This window comes from Prionailurus bengalensis, chromosome B2, assembly GCF_016509475.1.
Source record: "Prionailurus bengalensis isolate Pbe53 chromosome B2, Fcat_Pben_1.1_paternal_pri, whole genome shotgun sequence".
NCBI lineage: Eukaryota > Metazoa > Chordata > Mammalia > Carnivora > Felidae > Prionailurus > Prionailurus bengalensis.
Window position 1 is genome coordinate 47,267,902 of NC_057349.1, and position 16,020 is coordinate 47,283,921.

At 33.7% G+C, this 16,020-nt stretch overlaps 1 protein-coding gene across 1 annotated transcript in view; it reads right to left on the reverse strand.

Moving 5' to 3' along the window:
* The window catches only part of LOC122490465 (beta-defensin 112-like), a 132,049-nt gene that overhangs the window by 503 nt on the left and 115,526 nt on the right, over positions 1 to 16,020 (reverse strand). The window contains 2 exon segments of the mRNA XM_043593167.1: positions 9,211 to 9,407; positions 13,167 to 13,310. Coding sequence (XP_043449102.1) covers positions 9,211 to 9,407; positions 13,167 to 13,310 — 341 coding nt within the window.

Sequence of the window (16,020 nt, forward strand, 5' to 3'; positions counted from 1 at the left end):
ATGGACTAAATGTCCCAATCAAAAGACATAGGGTATCAGAATGGGGAAAAAAAACACAACAAGATCCATCTATATGCTGTCTACAAGAGACACATTTTAGACCTGAAGACACCTGCATATTGAAGGTGAAGGGACAGAGAACCATCTATCATGCTACTGAAAGTCAAAAGAAACTGGAGTAGCCATACTTATGTCAGACACACTAGACTTTACATACTGTAACAAGAGATGCAGAAGGGCATTATATCATAACTAAGGGGTCTATCCATCAAGAAGAGCTAACAGTTGTAAATGTTTATGCCCCAACGTGATACACTTAAATATATAAATCAATTAATCACAAACATATGCAAACTTATTGATAATATTGTAATTGTAGGTGACTTTAATACTCCACTTACAACAATGGACAGATCATCTAGGCAGAAAACCAATAAAGAAACAATGGCCTTGAATGATACACTGGACCAGAGGGACTTGAAGGATGTATTCAGAACTTTTCATCAAAAGCAACAGAATACACATTCTTCATGAGTTCACATGGAACATTCTCCAAAATAGATCACATACTGGGACACAAAACAGCCGTCAACAAATATAAAAGGATTGAGATTATACCATGCATGTTTTCTGATCACAACACTGTGAAACTTGAAATAAACCACAAGAAAAAAATTGGAAGGGCTCCAAATGCATGGAGGTTAAAGAACACCCTACTAAACAAAGAATGGGTCAATCAGGAAATTAAAGAAGAAATTTAAAAATTATATGGAAGCAAATGAAAATGAAAACACAACAGTCCAAACCCTGTGGAATTCAGTAAAGGTAGTTCTAAGAGGAAAATACATTGCAATCCAGGCCTATCTGAAGAAGCCAGAAAAATCCCAAATATAGAACCTAACCTCACACCTAAAGAAACTAGAAGCAGAGCAGCAAAGAAACCCAAAGCCAGCAGAAGAAAAGAAATAATAAAGATTACAGCAGAATAAACAATATAGAAAAAGTAGTGGACCAGATCAATGAATCTAAGAGCTGACTTGGAAAGAATAAACAAAATTGATAAACCCCTCGCCAGACTTCTCAAAAAGAAAAGAGAATCCAAATAGATAAAATCACAAATGAAAGAGAGAACACAACCAACATTACAGAAATATAAACAATTATTAGAGAATACTATGAAAAATATATATGCCGACAAACTGGACAATCTGGAAGAAATGGAAAAATTCCTAGATACCCACACACTACCAAAACTCAAACAGGAAGAAATAGAAAATTTGAAGAGACCCATAACCAGTGAAGAAATTGAATCAGTTATCAAAAATGTCCCAACAAATAACAGTCCTGGGTCAAATAGCTCCCCAGGGGAATTCTACCAGACATTTAAAGCAGAGTTAATACCCATTTTTCTCAAGCTGTTCCAAAAAATGCAAATGGAAAGGAAGCTTCTGGACTCATTTTTATGAAGTTAGAATTACCTTGATTCCCAAACCAGACAAAGACCCCACTATAAAGGAGAACTACAGGCCAATATCCCCGATGAACATGGATGCAAAAATTCTCAACAAGATGCTAGCAAATAGAATTCAACAGTATATTAAAAGAATTATTCACCACGGTCAAGTGGGATTCATTCCTGGGCTGCAGGGCTGGTTCAATATTCACAAATCAATCAATGTGATACATCACATTAATAGAAGAAAGGATAAGAACCATATGATGCTTTTAATAGAGGCAGAAAAAAACATTTGACAAAATATAGCATTCTTTCTTAATAAAAACCCTCAAGAAAGTTGGGATAGAAGGAACATAACTTAACATCATAAAAACCATATATGAAAGGCCCACAACTAGTATCATCCTCAATAGGGAAAAACAGAGCTTTCTCCCTGAGATCAGGAACACAACAGGGATGTCCACTCTCACCACTTTTGTTTAACATTGTGTTGGAAATCCTAGCCTCATCAGACAACAAAATGAAAAAAAAGGCATTCAAATTGGCAAAGAAGAAGTCAAATTCTCACTTTTTGCAGATGACCTGATACTCTACATGGAAACCCCAAAAGACTTCACCAAAAACCTGCTAGAACTGATACAGGAATTCAGCAAATTGCGGGATATAAAATCAAAGTACAGAAATCATTTGCATTTCTATACACCAATAATTAAGCAACAGAAAGAGGTATCAAGGGATCAATCCCATTTACAATTGCACCAAGAACCATAAAATACGTAGGAATAAACCTAATCAAAGAGGTAAAGGATCTGCATGCTGAAAACTATAGAAAACTGATGAAAGTAATTGAAGAAGACACAAAAAAATGGAAGAAATATTCCATGGTCATGGATTGGAAGAAGAAATATTGTTAAAATGTTGATACATCAATGTGCCATGTGCACATTCAATGCAATCCCAATCAAAATAGCAGCGACATTCTTCTCTGATATAGAATAAACAATCCTGAAATTTGTATGGAACCATAAAAACCTTGAATAGCCAAACTAATGTTGCAAAAGAAAACCAAAGCTGGAAGCATCACAATCCCAGACTTTACCCTTTGCTACAAAGCCAGAATCATCAAGAGGGTATGGTATTGGCACAAAAATAGACACATAGACCAATAGAACAGAATAGAGAACCCAGAAATGGACCCACAGATGTATGGAAACTAATCTTTGACAAAGCAGGGAAGAGTATCCATTGGAAAAAAGAGTCTCTTCAGCAAATGGTGCTAGGAGAACTGGACAGCAACATGCAGGAGAATGAAACTGGACCACCTCCTTATAACATACACAAAAATTAAACTCAAAATGGATGAAAAACCTAAAGGTGAGACATGAAACCATCAAAATCCTAGAGGAGAAAAAGCGCAACAACCTCTTTGACCTTGGCTGCAGCAACTTCTTACTTGACACATCTCCAAAGGTAAGGGAAATAAAAGGAAAAATGGACTATTGGGACCTCATCAAGATAAAAAGCTTCTGCACAGCAAAGGAAACAATCAACAAAACTAAAAGGTAACCAACAGAATGGGAGAAGATTTTTGCAAATGACATATCGGATAAAGGGCTAGTATCCAAAATCCATAAAGAACTTAGCAAACCCAACACCTGATAAAACAAATAATCCAGTGAAGAAATGGGCAGAATACATGAATAGACACTTGCCCAAAGAAGACATCCAGATGGTTAACAGACACATGAAAAGGTGCTCAACATTGCTCATTGTCAGGGAAATACAAGTCAAACCACATTCAGATACCAACTCACACTGGTCAGAGTGGCTAAAATTGACAACTCAGGAAACAACAGATGTTGGCAAAGATGTGGAGAAAGGGGAACCCTCTTGAACTGTTGGTGGGAATGCAAACTGGTGCAACCACTCTGGAAAACATTGTGGATGTTCCTTAAAAAATTAAAAAAAGAATTACCCTACAACCCAGGAATACCAACACTAGGAATTTATCCAAAGCATACGGGAGTGCTGATTCATAGGGTCACATGTACCTCAATGTTTATAGCAGTGCTATCAACAATAGCCAAATTATGGGAAAAGCCCAAATGTCCATCAACTGACGAATGGATGAAGATGATGTGGTTTATATATACAGTGGAATACTATTTGGCAATGAGAAAGAATGAAATCTTGCCATTTGCAAAAGTGTGGATGGAACTGGAGGGTGTACTATGCTAAGTGAAATAAGTCAGTCAGAGAAAGACAGATATCATAAGTTCTCACTCATATGTGGAATTTGAGAAATTTAACAGAAGACCATGCGGCAAGGGAAGGACAAAAAAGAATAGTTACAAACTGAGAGGGAGCCAAACCATAAAAGATTCTTAAATACAGGGAATAAACTGAAGGATGATGGGAGGCGGCAGGGTAGAGGGGAAAATGGGTGATGAGCATTGAGAAAGGGCACTTGTTGGGATGAGCACTGGGTGTTGTATGTAAGTGATGAATCATGGGAATCTACTCCTGAAGCCAAGGCACACTGTATACTCTGTATGTCAGCCAACTTGACAATTAATTATATTAAAACGCATAAATAAAAAATGATAAAAAATCTAAAATAAATAAATAAAGTGTTGTTAAAGTGACATTCTTAAAATTTTTCTAGCTTGGATGAAAGTATTCAGTATTCTACTGAAAATATGATGATTGATGTAGGTTTTAACATAGCAAAATATTATCAGCTTAAAAAATATTCCCTGAACACCCAAACCAGACAAAGATATTACAAGAAAGGAAAACTACACGTCAATATTTCTCATGAACATATATGTAAAAATCCTCAAGAACATATCTGCGAATCAAATCCAACACTATATAAAATATTACACACCATTACCAAGTGGGATTTATCCCATGTGTGCAAGCCTGGCTATCATTCAAAACTCAATTAATATGACACATCACATCAACAAACCAAAAAGAAAAAAATCATTTGATCACATCAGCATAGGCAAAAACAAAAAAAAAAGCATTTGACAAAATCCAACATCCATTTATGGTAAAAACTCTCAGTAAACTACAAATAGAGGGAAGATTTCTCAACCTGATAAAAAGTATCTACAAAATCCTGTAGCTACCATAATACTTAATGGTAACAAACTCAAAGCTTTCCTAAGATCAACCAGAAGGCAAGGATATCTCTTTACCACTCCTTTTCAACACCATACTGGAAATTGTAGCTGATGCAAATGACAAGAAAAGGAAATAAAAGGCAGATTGGGAAGGAAGAAATAAACTTTGTTTGCAAATGACACAATAGTCTATGTAGAAAATCTTAAAGAAAAAAACATACCTTTCTGGGGGTGCTGTGTGACTCACTTGGTTAAACATCCGACTTTGGCCCAGGTCATGACCTCATGGTTCGTGAGTTCAAGCCCTGCATCAGGCACTCTGCTGTCAGCACAGAGCCCACTTTGGATCCTCTATCCCCCTCCCCAACTTATTTTCTCTCTCTCTCTGTCTCTCTCTCTCTCTCTCAAAAATAAATAAACATTAAAAACTTTTAAAAAACCTTCCTGAACTAATAATCAAGTACAGCAAGTAGCAAAATATAAGATTAACATAGAAAAGTCACTTTCCTATATATCAACAATTAATAAGTGGAATTTGAAATTAAAAACAGAATATCATTTACATTAGCACTCCAAACATGAAATACTTATGTACAATTCTAACAAAATATGTGAAAGATCTGTATTGGGAAACTACAAAACTCTGATGAATAAATCAAAGAACTAAATAAATAGAAATTCCATGTTCATAGGAAAGCAATATCTTCCCAACTTGTTCTATAGATTTAATTTCACCCCCATCAAAATCCCAGGAAGTTATTTTGTGGAGATCCACAAACTGATTCTCAAGTTTATATGTAAAGGCAAAAAATCCAGAATAGCCAGCACAATATTGAAGAACAAAGTTGGAGGAATGACATAATGTGAATTATGTCTTACTCTAAAATTATAGTAAATAAGACAGTGGGGTATTAGTGAAAAAGTGGACGAATAAATCAGTGGCACAGCATAGAGAACCCATTGATAGATGCACATAAATATAGTCAATCCATCTTCGACACAAGAACAAAGGCAATACCATAAAGCAAAGACAGTCTTTTCAACAAATGGTGCTGGAACAAGTGGACATCCATGTGCAAAACAAAACAAAAACAACGAAAAAATAGACACCTTTACAAAATTAACTCAAAATGGACAACAGAACTAAATGCAAAGCACAGAACTATAAAACATCCTAGAAGATAACATAAGAAAAAAACCTAGATGATCTTGGGAATAGTGATGACTAGTTAGATATAACACCAAAGGCATGGTCCATGAAGTAAATAATTAATAAGCTAGACTTCATTAAAATTAAAAAAAAAATTCTACACTGTGAAGGATAACATCAAGTGAGTAAAAGACAAACTATAGACTGGGAGAATATATTTGCAAAAGACACATTTAATAAAGGACTATTATTCAAAATATACAAAGAACTCCTGAAACTCAACAATAAGCAAACAACCTGATTAAATAATGGGCCAAAGACCTTAACAAACACTTCATCAAAGACATACATATGGCAAATGAGCATACAAAAAGATGTTCTACACTTCATGTCTTCAGGGAAATGTCCAGTAAAGTGAGATATCATTCCACACTTATTAGAATGGCCCACATCTGAAAACTGACAACACCAAATATTGATGAGGATGTGGATCAGTAAGAACTCTCATTCATTGGTGGTGGTAATGCAAAATAGTACAGCCACTTTTTTGGTAAGTGTTTATTTAAATTCCGGTTAGTTAACATATAGTATAATATTAGTTTCACATGTACAATATAATGATTCAACACTTCCATACAATACCCAGTGCTCATCACAAGTGCATTCCTTAATCCCCATCACCTATTTAAACCATCCTCCCACCCCCTCCTCTCTAGTAACCACCAGTTTGTTCTTTATGGTTAAGAGTCTGTTTCTTGGTTTCTTTCTCTCTCTCTCTTCCTTCCCCCATATGAGTGAAATAATATAGTATTTGCCTTTCTCTGACTGACTTATTTCACTTAACATAATACTCTCTAGCTTCATCCATGTTGTTGCAAACGGCAAGATTTCATTCTATTTTACTGCTGAGTAATATCTTCTTTACCCATTCATCAATTGATGGACACTTGGACTGCTTCCATAATTTGGCTATTTCAGCCACTTTCAAGACAGTTTGGCAGTTTCTTACAAAAGTTAACATACTCTTATCATATAATCCAGCAATTGTGCCCCTTGGTATTTACACAAAGGAGTTGAAAACTTATGTCCACAGAAAAACCTGCTTATGTAGGCTTATTCATAACTGCAAAAACTTGGAAGCAACCAAAATGTCCTTCAGGAAATGAATGAATACATAAACTGTGGTTCATTAAGACAAATGAAATATTATTCAGAGATAAAAAGAAACTGTCAAGTGATGAAAAGACAAGAAGGAATCTTAAATTCATATTACTAAATGAAAGAAGCCAATTTGAAAAGCCTACATACTATATGATTCCAACTATATGGCATTTTATCATGAACTAGTGTTGAATAACTCTTACCAATTAGTAGGAAAGGAGATACAGTCAATAAAAACATGGGTCCAAGATCCAAACAAAGATCCACAAAATAGCATATCTAATGGCTAATGAGTATGTGAAAAAGTTTATCATTATTTGAGAGAAATAAGTAAAGGAAAACCAACCAAGTGCTATGCACTTACACATACAGAAGAATGGCTAAAATTGGAAAAATGGGGACCAACTAGAATTTTCATACAATACTTCTGGAATATAATTTTAGTATAAATACTTTGTAAAAGTATTGTGTCAATCATCAGTAAAAGATAAACATATGAATAACTTCAGTTAAAACAATCCTACCTCTTAGGATACCCCTGAATAATGAATGCATATGTAAATACAAATTTTAGCAGCTTTATTCATAATGTCCATATATGTTAGAATAGAAACACAAATTGTATTTTGATATACTGTGGGGCCACTGAAGTGGGATTCAAGATTTGAATCATACATCAAACTCATAAGATCCAAGAAGGCTTATTTAACTCCAGTGTGAAACAGATCAGCGAGCACAGGAGTATACATACAAACAATGCCATGCATTACTGATTCACACCCAGATTCATTTTTCAATGTCCCCAGCCACTGTACACATGATATGTTTTGCTGTAAGTTTAGCCCAAAGCTGATGATATGCGTATGCATCATAGCAGCATAAAAGAGACACCACGTATATGGTGCTGTAGCTTAAATACCCTGTAAGGTTAAGAGATTAGTTCCTTTTCCTTAATGTGATGTTAGTCTACATGTTGCAAGTTACATAATAAAATAAGCCTATCAGCCAAGGTCACAGCCTAAAGAACATTCTTTGAATAGTAGTCAGCACATGGCAGGCTCTGCAGAGCATGACCTATTTTTAGAGTAGATGTCGCAAGATGTTTGAATAAGAGCAAAATTTCAGGATAGATAATGCAATATGATCAGCTGTTAACCCATTCCTTGCCAGGCCATCCTTTAGCCCCCATTCACATATACTTGTCATATAACCCCTGGGTGTGATAGAAATTATATGTGTACACAAATATATAATTATATACATAATTGTGTGCATATATATGATTAATCATATATGATATATATAGAATTATATGTATATATATCATATATATATAATTCTATTAAAGCATTTTCCCATTATTTTGTAGATACAAGCAAGCACACAAAGACTCCAATAACTGTCATGATAAGAATAGAATAAAAATCATCTGATGGTATAAGGAATATATTAAAAACACAAGACAAAACAAATAGAAGTTAATGGTAACCATAACATTACAACATAGTAACTATAGCTGTGATTATGATTATGTTTATGATTATTACTGCTGCAGGGTACAAGGACTTATCTTACACTTTCTCCTTAAAGTCATTCCCCTCTATACTACCCTTTGGGGTATTCTTCTCAAAGGACTGGTTAAGCACTTGAGGTATTTTTATTATAAGAAATCTGTCAATAAACAGAAAAGTACAATTAATATAAGAAGTTACAAGGACTCCATAATAACTCAAATCCCTTACAACCATTTTCACTAATTCAGGGATAACACATACCTTCCATCTTTTCAACTCTTTCCCCACTCTTGACTCTCCTCAAAGAATGCTTTATATACATCACCAATCATTTACAACATGCTTGCCATACTCAATATAGAATTGCCCCCCGAAATCTCATTTAACACAGTAGTCCCACCATGGACTTTTCTTCTCTACTATTTCTATTCCTGAATTAAAAGTCCCACTCTGTATTCGTCTCTTTTTTCCAAGCAGACACAAGGTTCATGAATGATCCAAACTGAAATATATTTTATTTAGTTTTTTATTCATTATAGACATGTATGGACAGAAATACTAGGCCGTGAATGAAGTAATAGAGATAATGAAGTAATAAGAAGATTTAGTTAGTGTTGGCCTTTTTTTTTAAATGTTTTATTCATTTTTTGAGAGACAGAGGGAGACAGGGTGTGAGTGGGGGAAGAGTGTGCTGAGCTGTCAGCACAGAGCCCAATGAGGGGCTTGAACCCACAAACCAACCATGAAATCATGACCTGAGCTGAAGTCTGATGCTCAATGACTGAGCCACCCAGGCGCCCTTTGTTGGTGTTTTTTGTGAATGAGTCTCTTCAATTACTCGACAGGGTTGCAGTCTTTCAAGCAGCAAAGAGTTTCAGGTCTTGCACAGTACGACATCTTAAATTCATTTTCACCACATTGATTTTTACATTGACCATTAAGCTTTATACAGGCTTTCCATGGATCAAAAACATCATAGTGCTCTTTAATTCTAGCTGAAAGAAGGCAAAAATGGATGGAGTTAAAAATTAACGTAAGCACTGACCACAGAGGGAAGAAAAAGGAGAGGGATTCACCTGTTTTTTCATTGAAATCTTTCTGTCCCTATATATAACAGAGAAAACCAAGAACATCAGCCAGTGTCCAATTCCTAAACTAGATGTCCCACCCCTACACATTTCAATTGATCAAGTAGTGACTCAATAGGGGATATCTGGAGAACCTGAAATGTATTAATACCTTCTATCTCTCTTGCTTATCCTCACTGAATATGAGTGGGCCAATCTCCATCTTCTGTCTCATTAATTATTCATGTTTAATTCTGTTAGGTGAATTTTCCTCCTCAAGACTTCATTGTTCATTGAAACTTGACTTCAATGGTTCTAAAGTACTAAAATATACTGTTTTTTTTTTAATTTTATTAAATATCCCAACTATTCTTTGATCTACACCCCACCTTCACTCCCAGGAGATGTTCACCTAAAAACAGACAATTTGGAAGATTAACATAATGAACAGAAAATAAATAAACAAAAGAGATGAACATAGTTAAGATTTCAGCAAGTCTCTTAACTTTTCAGTACTACTTTTCATTTTCTCCCCTACTATAGTTTCTGAAGCTATAGAAAGTTTAAAATTTTTCACTCTTTCACTTTGCACTGTATTTGCTTTGACTTTGTAACTTCAAAAATCATGAGGAATGAGATAAGGATCCAATGTCTCTGTTACTTATAGAAGTTCTGGAATGCAGGTGAAGGTTTACATTTATTCCCTGTATCTCCCAAAACAAAACTATAAGTAAATGGTGTAGATTAACAAGGAATCAGGTTTTAGCTCATTATAATAAATTCCTTCTTAACATTTAAAGGTTTCATAGTGATCATGAAATACCTTACCAAAGAAATACATATCTATCATCCTGGATAAATATAATTAGGCCCTACTGGACATATTTTAGAAGATCAGCCAGAATCGGTGAGTCATTGTCACTGATGTTTATAGACATGCTTTCATCCCAGAGACCTTTTAATTATAAAATTAAGCAAACCCTCATCCATTTTTTTCCAGTAAAATATTTTATAGGTGTTTTATATATTATGTATATTTTAAATAAAGTAGAAATACTACCCATATGGTATTCTCTTTATTCATCTATTATAATTTTGATGACCATATAGGTTATTTGCCATTAATTATCAATTATTTGCTATTAATATTCCTGTATTCTTTCTTGGAGCACACGCAACAGTCTTCTGTTGGGTAGATTATTCACAATGGAAATCCTAGATCATAGAATACACATGTCTTCATCTATAATAGCTTATTAAAAATCATTTTCCAAAAGGGGCCTATCAGTTTCACTCTGCTCAGTAGTGTATGAAAATTCTTGCTGTTGCATTTGCATTACCATACTTTGCATTATCTAACTATAAAAATTTTAAACATTATTTGAATGTGTGGTGGTGTAATATCATGGTTTAAATTTGCATTTTCCTGATTGCTAATGAGGATAATAAGCACTTTAAGTAGGTTTGTATATCCACTTTTACAAATTACCTAAGTCTTTTTTTCCCATATTTCTACTGGATTTTCTTTTTCTTTTGATTTACCAGAATTCTTTATAAATTTCAGATACAAGCACTTTGCCAGTTTTAAATGTTGTAATTTTAATATTCCATTCTATGGCTTGGCCCAGCTGATATATATAAGAACTGAGGGAACTTTTTACATGAGGTGTTAATCAAGTGGTGCTACAGCTAAGAGAGAAGAACCTTAGAAGGTTGTGAGTCTTAAAGTCTAAGTTTGAGATGAAGATGACCAGAGATAATGTACATTATCTCTGTATATTAGTGTAACTCTGTAATGAATCTAAATTAAATTATTTTCATGTTAAAAAATAATGTAATTGTCTAAGTTCATATAAATGCAGGTATAGGTAGAGAAATATTGATAGATATATAGAGAAGTAAAAATAGACACTTAGAGATAGAGATGTGTAGGTAAATCAATTTATATGACAACTAAGGTAATTTTGACTTTGAGGAGTAAGCACTCCAGAACTGCAGATTATAAACCAAGGGAAAATTTAAACCTATGCATGTCCAGTCATAGTGAATAAGTGTGATTTTTTTATTGTTTTACATTTAAATAAATGTAGATTTTTCCCCTTATACACATTGTTAACAATATCTGATAGCCAAAGGCGTGCTATTTATTTATTTTTTTAGTGTCTCAAAACAGCAGCTGTTACTGAATACACATAACTGCAATGAAGGATACGTCTACTTTCTTTTTTTTTTTTTAATTTTTTTTTCAACATTTATTTATTTTTGGGACAGAGAGAGACAGAGCATGAACGGGGGAGGGGCAGAGAGAGAGGGAGACACAGAATCGGAAACAAGCTCCAGGCTCTGAGCCATCAGCCCAGAGCCTGACGCGGGGCTCGAACTCACGGACCGCGAGATCGTGACCTGGCTGAAGTCGGACGCTTAACCGACTGCGCCACCCAGGCGCCCCACGTCTACTTTCTTTATAAGATAATTGAAGTGGGATACAACCAAATGTAACAACAAATAGAATAACAAAAGAACAAGTTATTTTTCTATACAGTTTAAATATTATATCACAAATCTGAGTACAGTCTGACTTAGCTAATGTCACCTCATCTTCGGAGAAGAATCCTCAAATTTGGTCAGGCAAATCAGCAATTTCTTACATACTTCTGTCCTTTTTGCTTGTTTTCCAAATATCCTTGTCTTCCTTTTTTTCTCTTTCTGCTCTCTAAATATTTCTTGATTTTCTTCTCTCCCTCTATCCATTTATTAATTAATTAAATGTTAACTGAGCGCCTACTCCAAATATAGATGTATACATATATGTGGTATAGGCCTACCGTGACAGGCTTCAGCAATGACATAGTGTCCAAAAACAAAATGAAACATAACAAGAAGACAAAACACGTGGCCCATGTATAAAATAATTTGACCAATGACTTCATCACTAGGTCTTCGTCTGAACACCATTACAAAGGTAACTCCCCTTCTTTGCCTTCCCATAGAAATTTATTTGTATCATTCTCATGGTATGATAACATTCTACAACATTCTACAATGTTTATAACATTCTAACTTGAGAAGACACTTTGCCAAGTGATATTCTAAATCATAATTGAGATAAAGACTAAAATAGAGAAGAATTCCTTTTTTAAATAAATCCCTAACACTTAGTCTGGACTTTTCATGTTCAATTGCCTTTTCAAGTTATCTTAATTACACCATCCTTGAAATTAATAAGAATATCTTAATTACTCTTTCTATCTAACAATATATTTTGTGTATCCAAAGATACCAGGCATATGGGCAATGAACAGTGGTGACTGATAAAAAGAACTTTTGCCAGCTGTCACATAGAGGGAAATTAAGACAACAATCTGACTCAAGCATAGTGGCATCGACAACATGTTTTAAAATATTTAGGATGCTGGAAGCAATGATTGGAGAATGTTTCCTCTTGGAAATATAAGAACATCTGTCTAGAAAGAGTTACATAAAAAATAAGACCCCGTGACTTTAAAATGAGACTTATTTTGCATTCTGACCATAAAATTCAACTTTCATAAAACTAGAAGTTTAAAGACAAGAAGAGCTAGGAAAATGGGGAGTAGGACAGAGAACATACTTAGGATATTTCCTCCATTTCTTTTGATAGATAGTGATTAAATTGTGCAAGTTATAATTCTACTTGTTTTATTTTACCTGCTTTGTTTTCCTTTGTACTGTATTCTGCCTTTTCAGATATTGTGGAAGAATTATGTATCTCTGAGTATAGTTTTTCAAACCTTTTAGTACATATGATCATTGATAATGGCATAGAAAGGGTAACAGGTTGGTCACAGCCCACTGCAAAAGAAAAAAAAAAATACTTTAAAAGCATACAAAGGAGTATTTTCCAAAATTAGAACAATAATGTATTTCTCTTTATTTCATGGTTCTGCATACTATAAGAGGTTTTTAAAGATGATAAGCTTGTAGAATATACTTCTTTAAAATTGATTGAATAAGTCAATGAATGACTTAATCATTATCTCACATGATTATTGCAAGGAGCAATAAATTAATAAGGGCAAAAGGCAGAACAGATGCTAGCTATTAAAATCATTACTATTAAGAAAAAAGCATCAGTGCAAATTTAAATTGATGTAATTCTAAAGAATATCTCAGAAAATTTCTAGGAATAGAAAGAATTTTAATGACCATGTTCTAATAAATTTTTACAAAGATGATGAAGGAAAAAATTATTCCTATTTAAATTAACTCCAATTCCTTGAGTTACGCTATCAATTGAAGTTTAGCTCTCTTTTGGTGAGAAATTGTCAGTTAAAAAATTATTTCTGTTTGAGTGTCAGAGCAGAGTAGCAGTAAGAGAAGGGAATACTATAGGTTTACTTTATGGTGATCTCCACTTATCTCAATAATGACAGATATCCGGTGACCCAGGAAATTAGCAAAATAAAGAAGAATTTAAATGGAAGAGGGCAGATGCACAGCTAGGCTTTGGACTTTCAGCAAGCGATGTAACCTCACTTACCTTCTGCTATCAATACTATCAATGGGAAATGAATAATTTCCAACCATACATTCATTCTATTCTCAAATTTTTTTCAAATCTACTCGTATATTAAATTTAGTAGAATTTGAATATTAAAAAACAACACATTTTGAGGATTGATTAAATCACGGCAGTGCTATTTTTTTCCAATGGCTTATATAGACATATATATATATATATATATATGATATGTAGTACATATATGTATAAATATATATAATGTATGTAATATATATATAATTTCATGTAATCAGAGTGAATCATAACCTTTACTAGGCAATTGTTTTTGAAAAATTATTCAAATATTTTCTCCATCTGGGGCTGTAAATAAATATAATATGATTTTGCTGATAGTATTAATATAATTATTATATAATGTTAATGATATTTACTTAAAAAATCCTGACACCAACCCCCCACTCCACTTAGTGCCGACCCCTGTGGCAATAACATTTATGTTACCTGGTATACTGAAGATACCAAAGGACAAAATAGAGAAAGAAAGAAGGATCTCCATTGTAAATGATTTCTTAGGAGAACACAGTTCACAGATCTTCTGTCTTAACTCAGGTATTGCTGAAATAAGGAATAAAGAATCCTGCACAGTCTTGGTTACTGAGGCTTATTAAGAGTAAGAACATTTCTGTGCTTGGTTGAATGTTCAAAGGGATAGTGGATAGAAAAAGCTGGTGCATTACCACACACACACAAAATGCTATCTACTGATTTCTCCTGAGGCCAGTGTCTCTAAGAAACTTTAACAGTTTCTAGATTATGGGTATAAGTTGCTAAGTGACCAAGTTTGAAAATAACCTTCTGTTATTCATGAGATATTGCAAGAATATGTGTTTCATATAACCACATTTATCATTTTAGTGTTCCCAATACAAGAATCTCAGTGCAAATAAAATCCAAAACAGAATTTTGGACTGATATTACCATTGAGAATATTTAATTCTATACATAAAAGTACTGAGATCCAGAGTTGTCAGGTGATTTCATAATCCATAACATTTTTATTTAAAATAAATTTTAACATAAATAATGACAATTAACTGACTTGTTTGAAAATTACCTTATCTAGCTTAGTTGTACCTTTAAGAAAGGTGTGTACTCTCAAGTAAGTTTCAAATAAAAAATGCATATCCTATGTTAAAAAGTCAAAGTGCATTTCTATTTTTTTCTGTGTAGCTTGGAGTTATTTCTGAGGTCATCCATATGTTTTCCATGGTTTATTACAGCAGATATTGGAGAAGAGCAGCTGAAAGTTTTTCTTCAGATCCCATAAGCAAACATTAGGAGCAACAGTCCATTGATTCTCTCTTATTACACTCAAATAAGGCACTCAGAATATGGGTATAAAAGAGTCCCAGTGAACATTAGCCATACTTATTGTATAGTGGTAAAGGTGTTTACTATCAAAACATGCATAGATATTTAGAATCTTAGCAAAGCTTCCTGAACAAAGTAATAGACGTTATTCAAGAAGTGTTTCCTTCCATACCCAATTTCTTCACTCTCAAAATATGAATTTAAAATTAAGGACTTAGAAAGTTAAATACTTGCTGGTAACCACATAATTGAGAATTTTGCCATCATCTGACATAGAGGAAGACCATTTATAACTGTCTCAACCAACATAAGATGAATTCAACAGAAATTAATCAAATACTTATCAATGTGTCTATTAATGCTCTAGTTACTGTAATATAACTGTGAAAAAGATAGATTTGATTATTGTGGATGAGAATTAGAATTAGTTGAGATACTACAACTAAATTTCAAGTTTTATTAAAAATAAATTATTGGGTACCTTCTCTGTTATCAAAATACCTATGAATAAACCCCAGAAAAAGAGCAGAGAAGAAAGGTCTCTCACTGATTTTCTCTATTCTATTCCTTTCCAAAGTTAGGACAAAAATGCAATATTGTTACCTCCAAAGACTGAAGCCAATTAGAAATTTATTTTGGATATCTCATTTGTTAAATATGAAGAAAAAA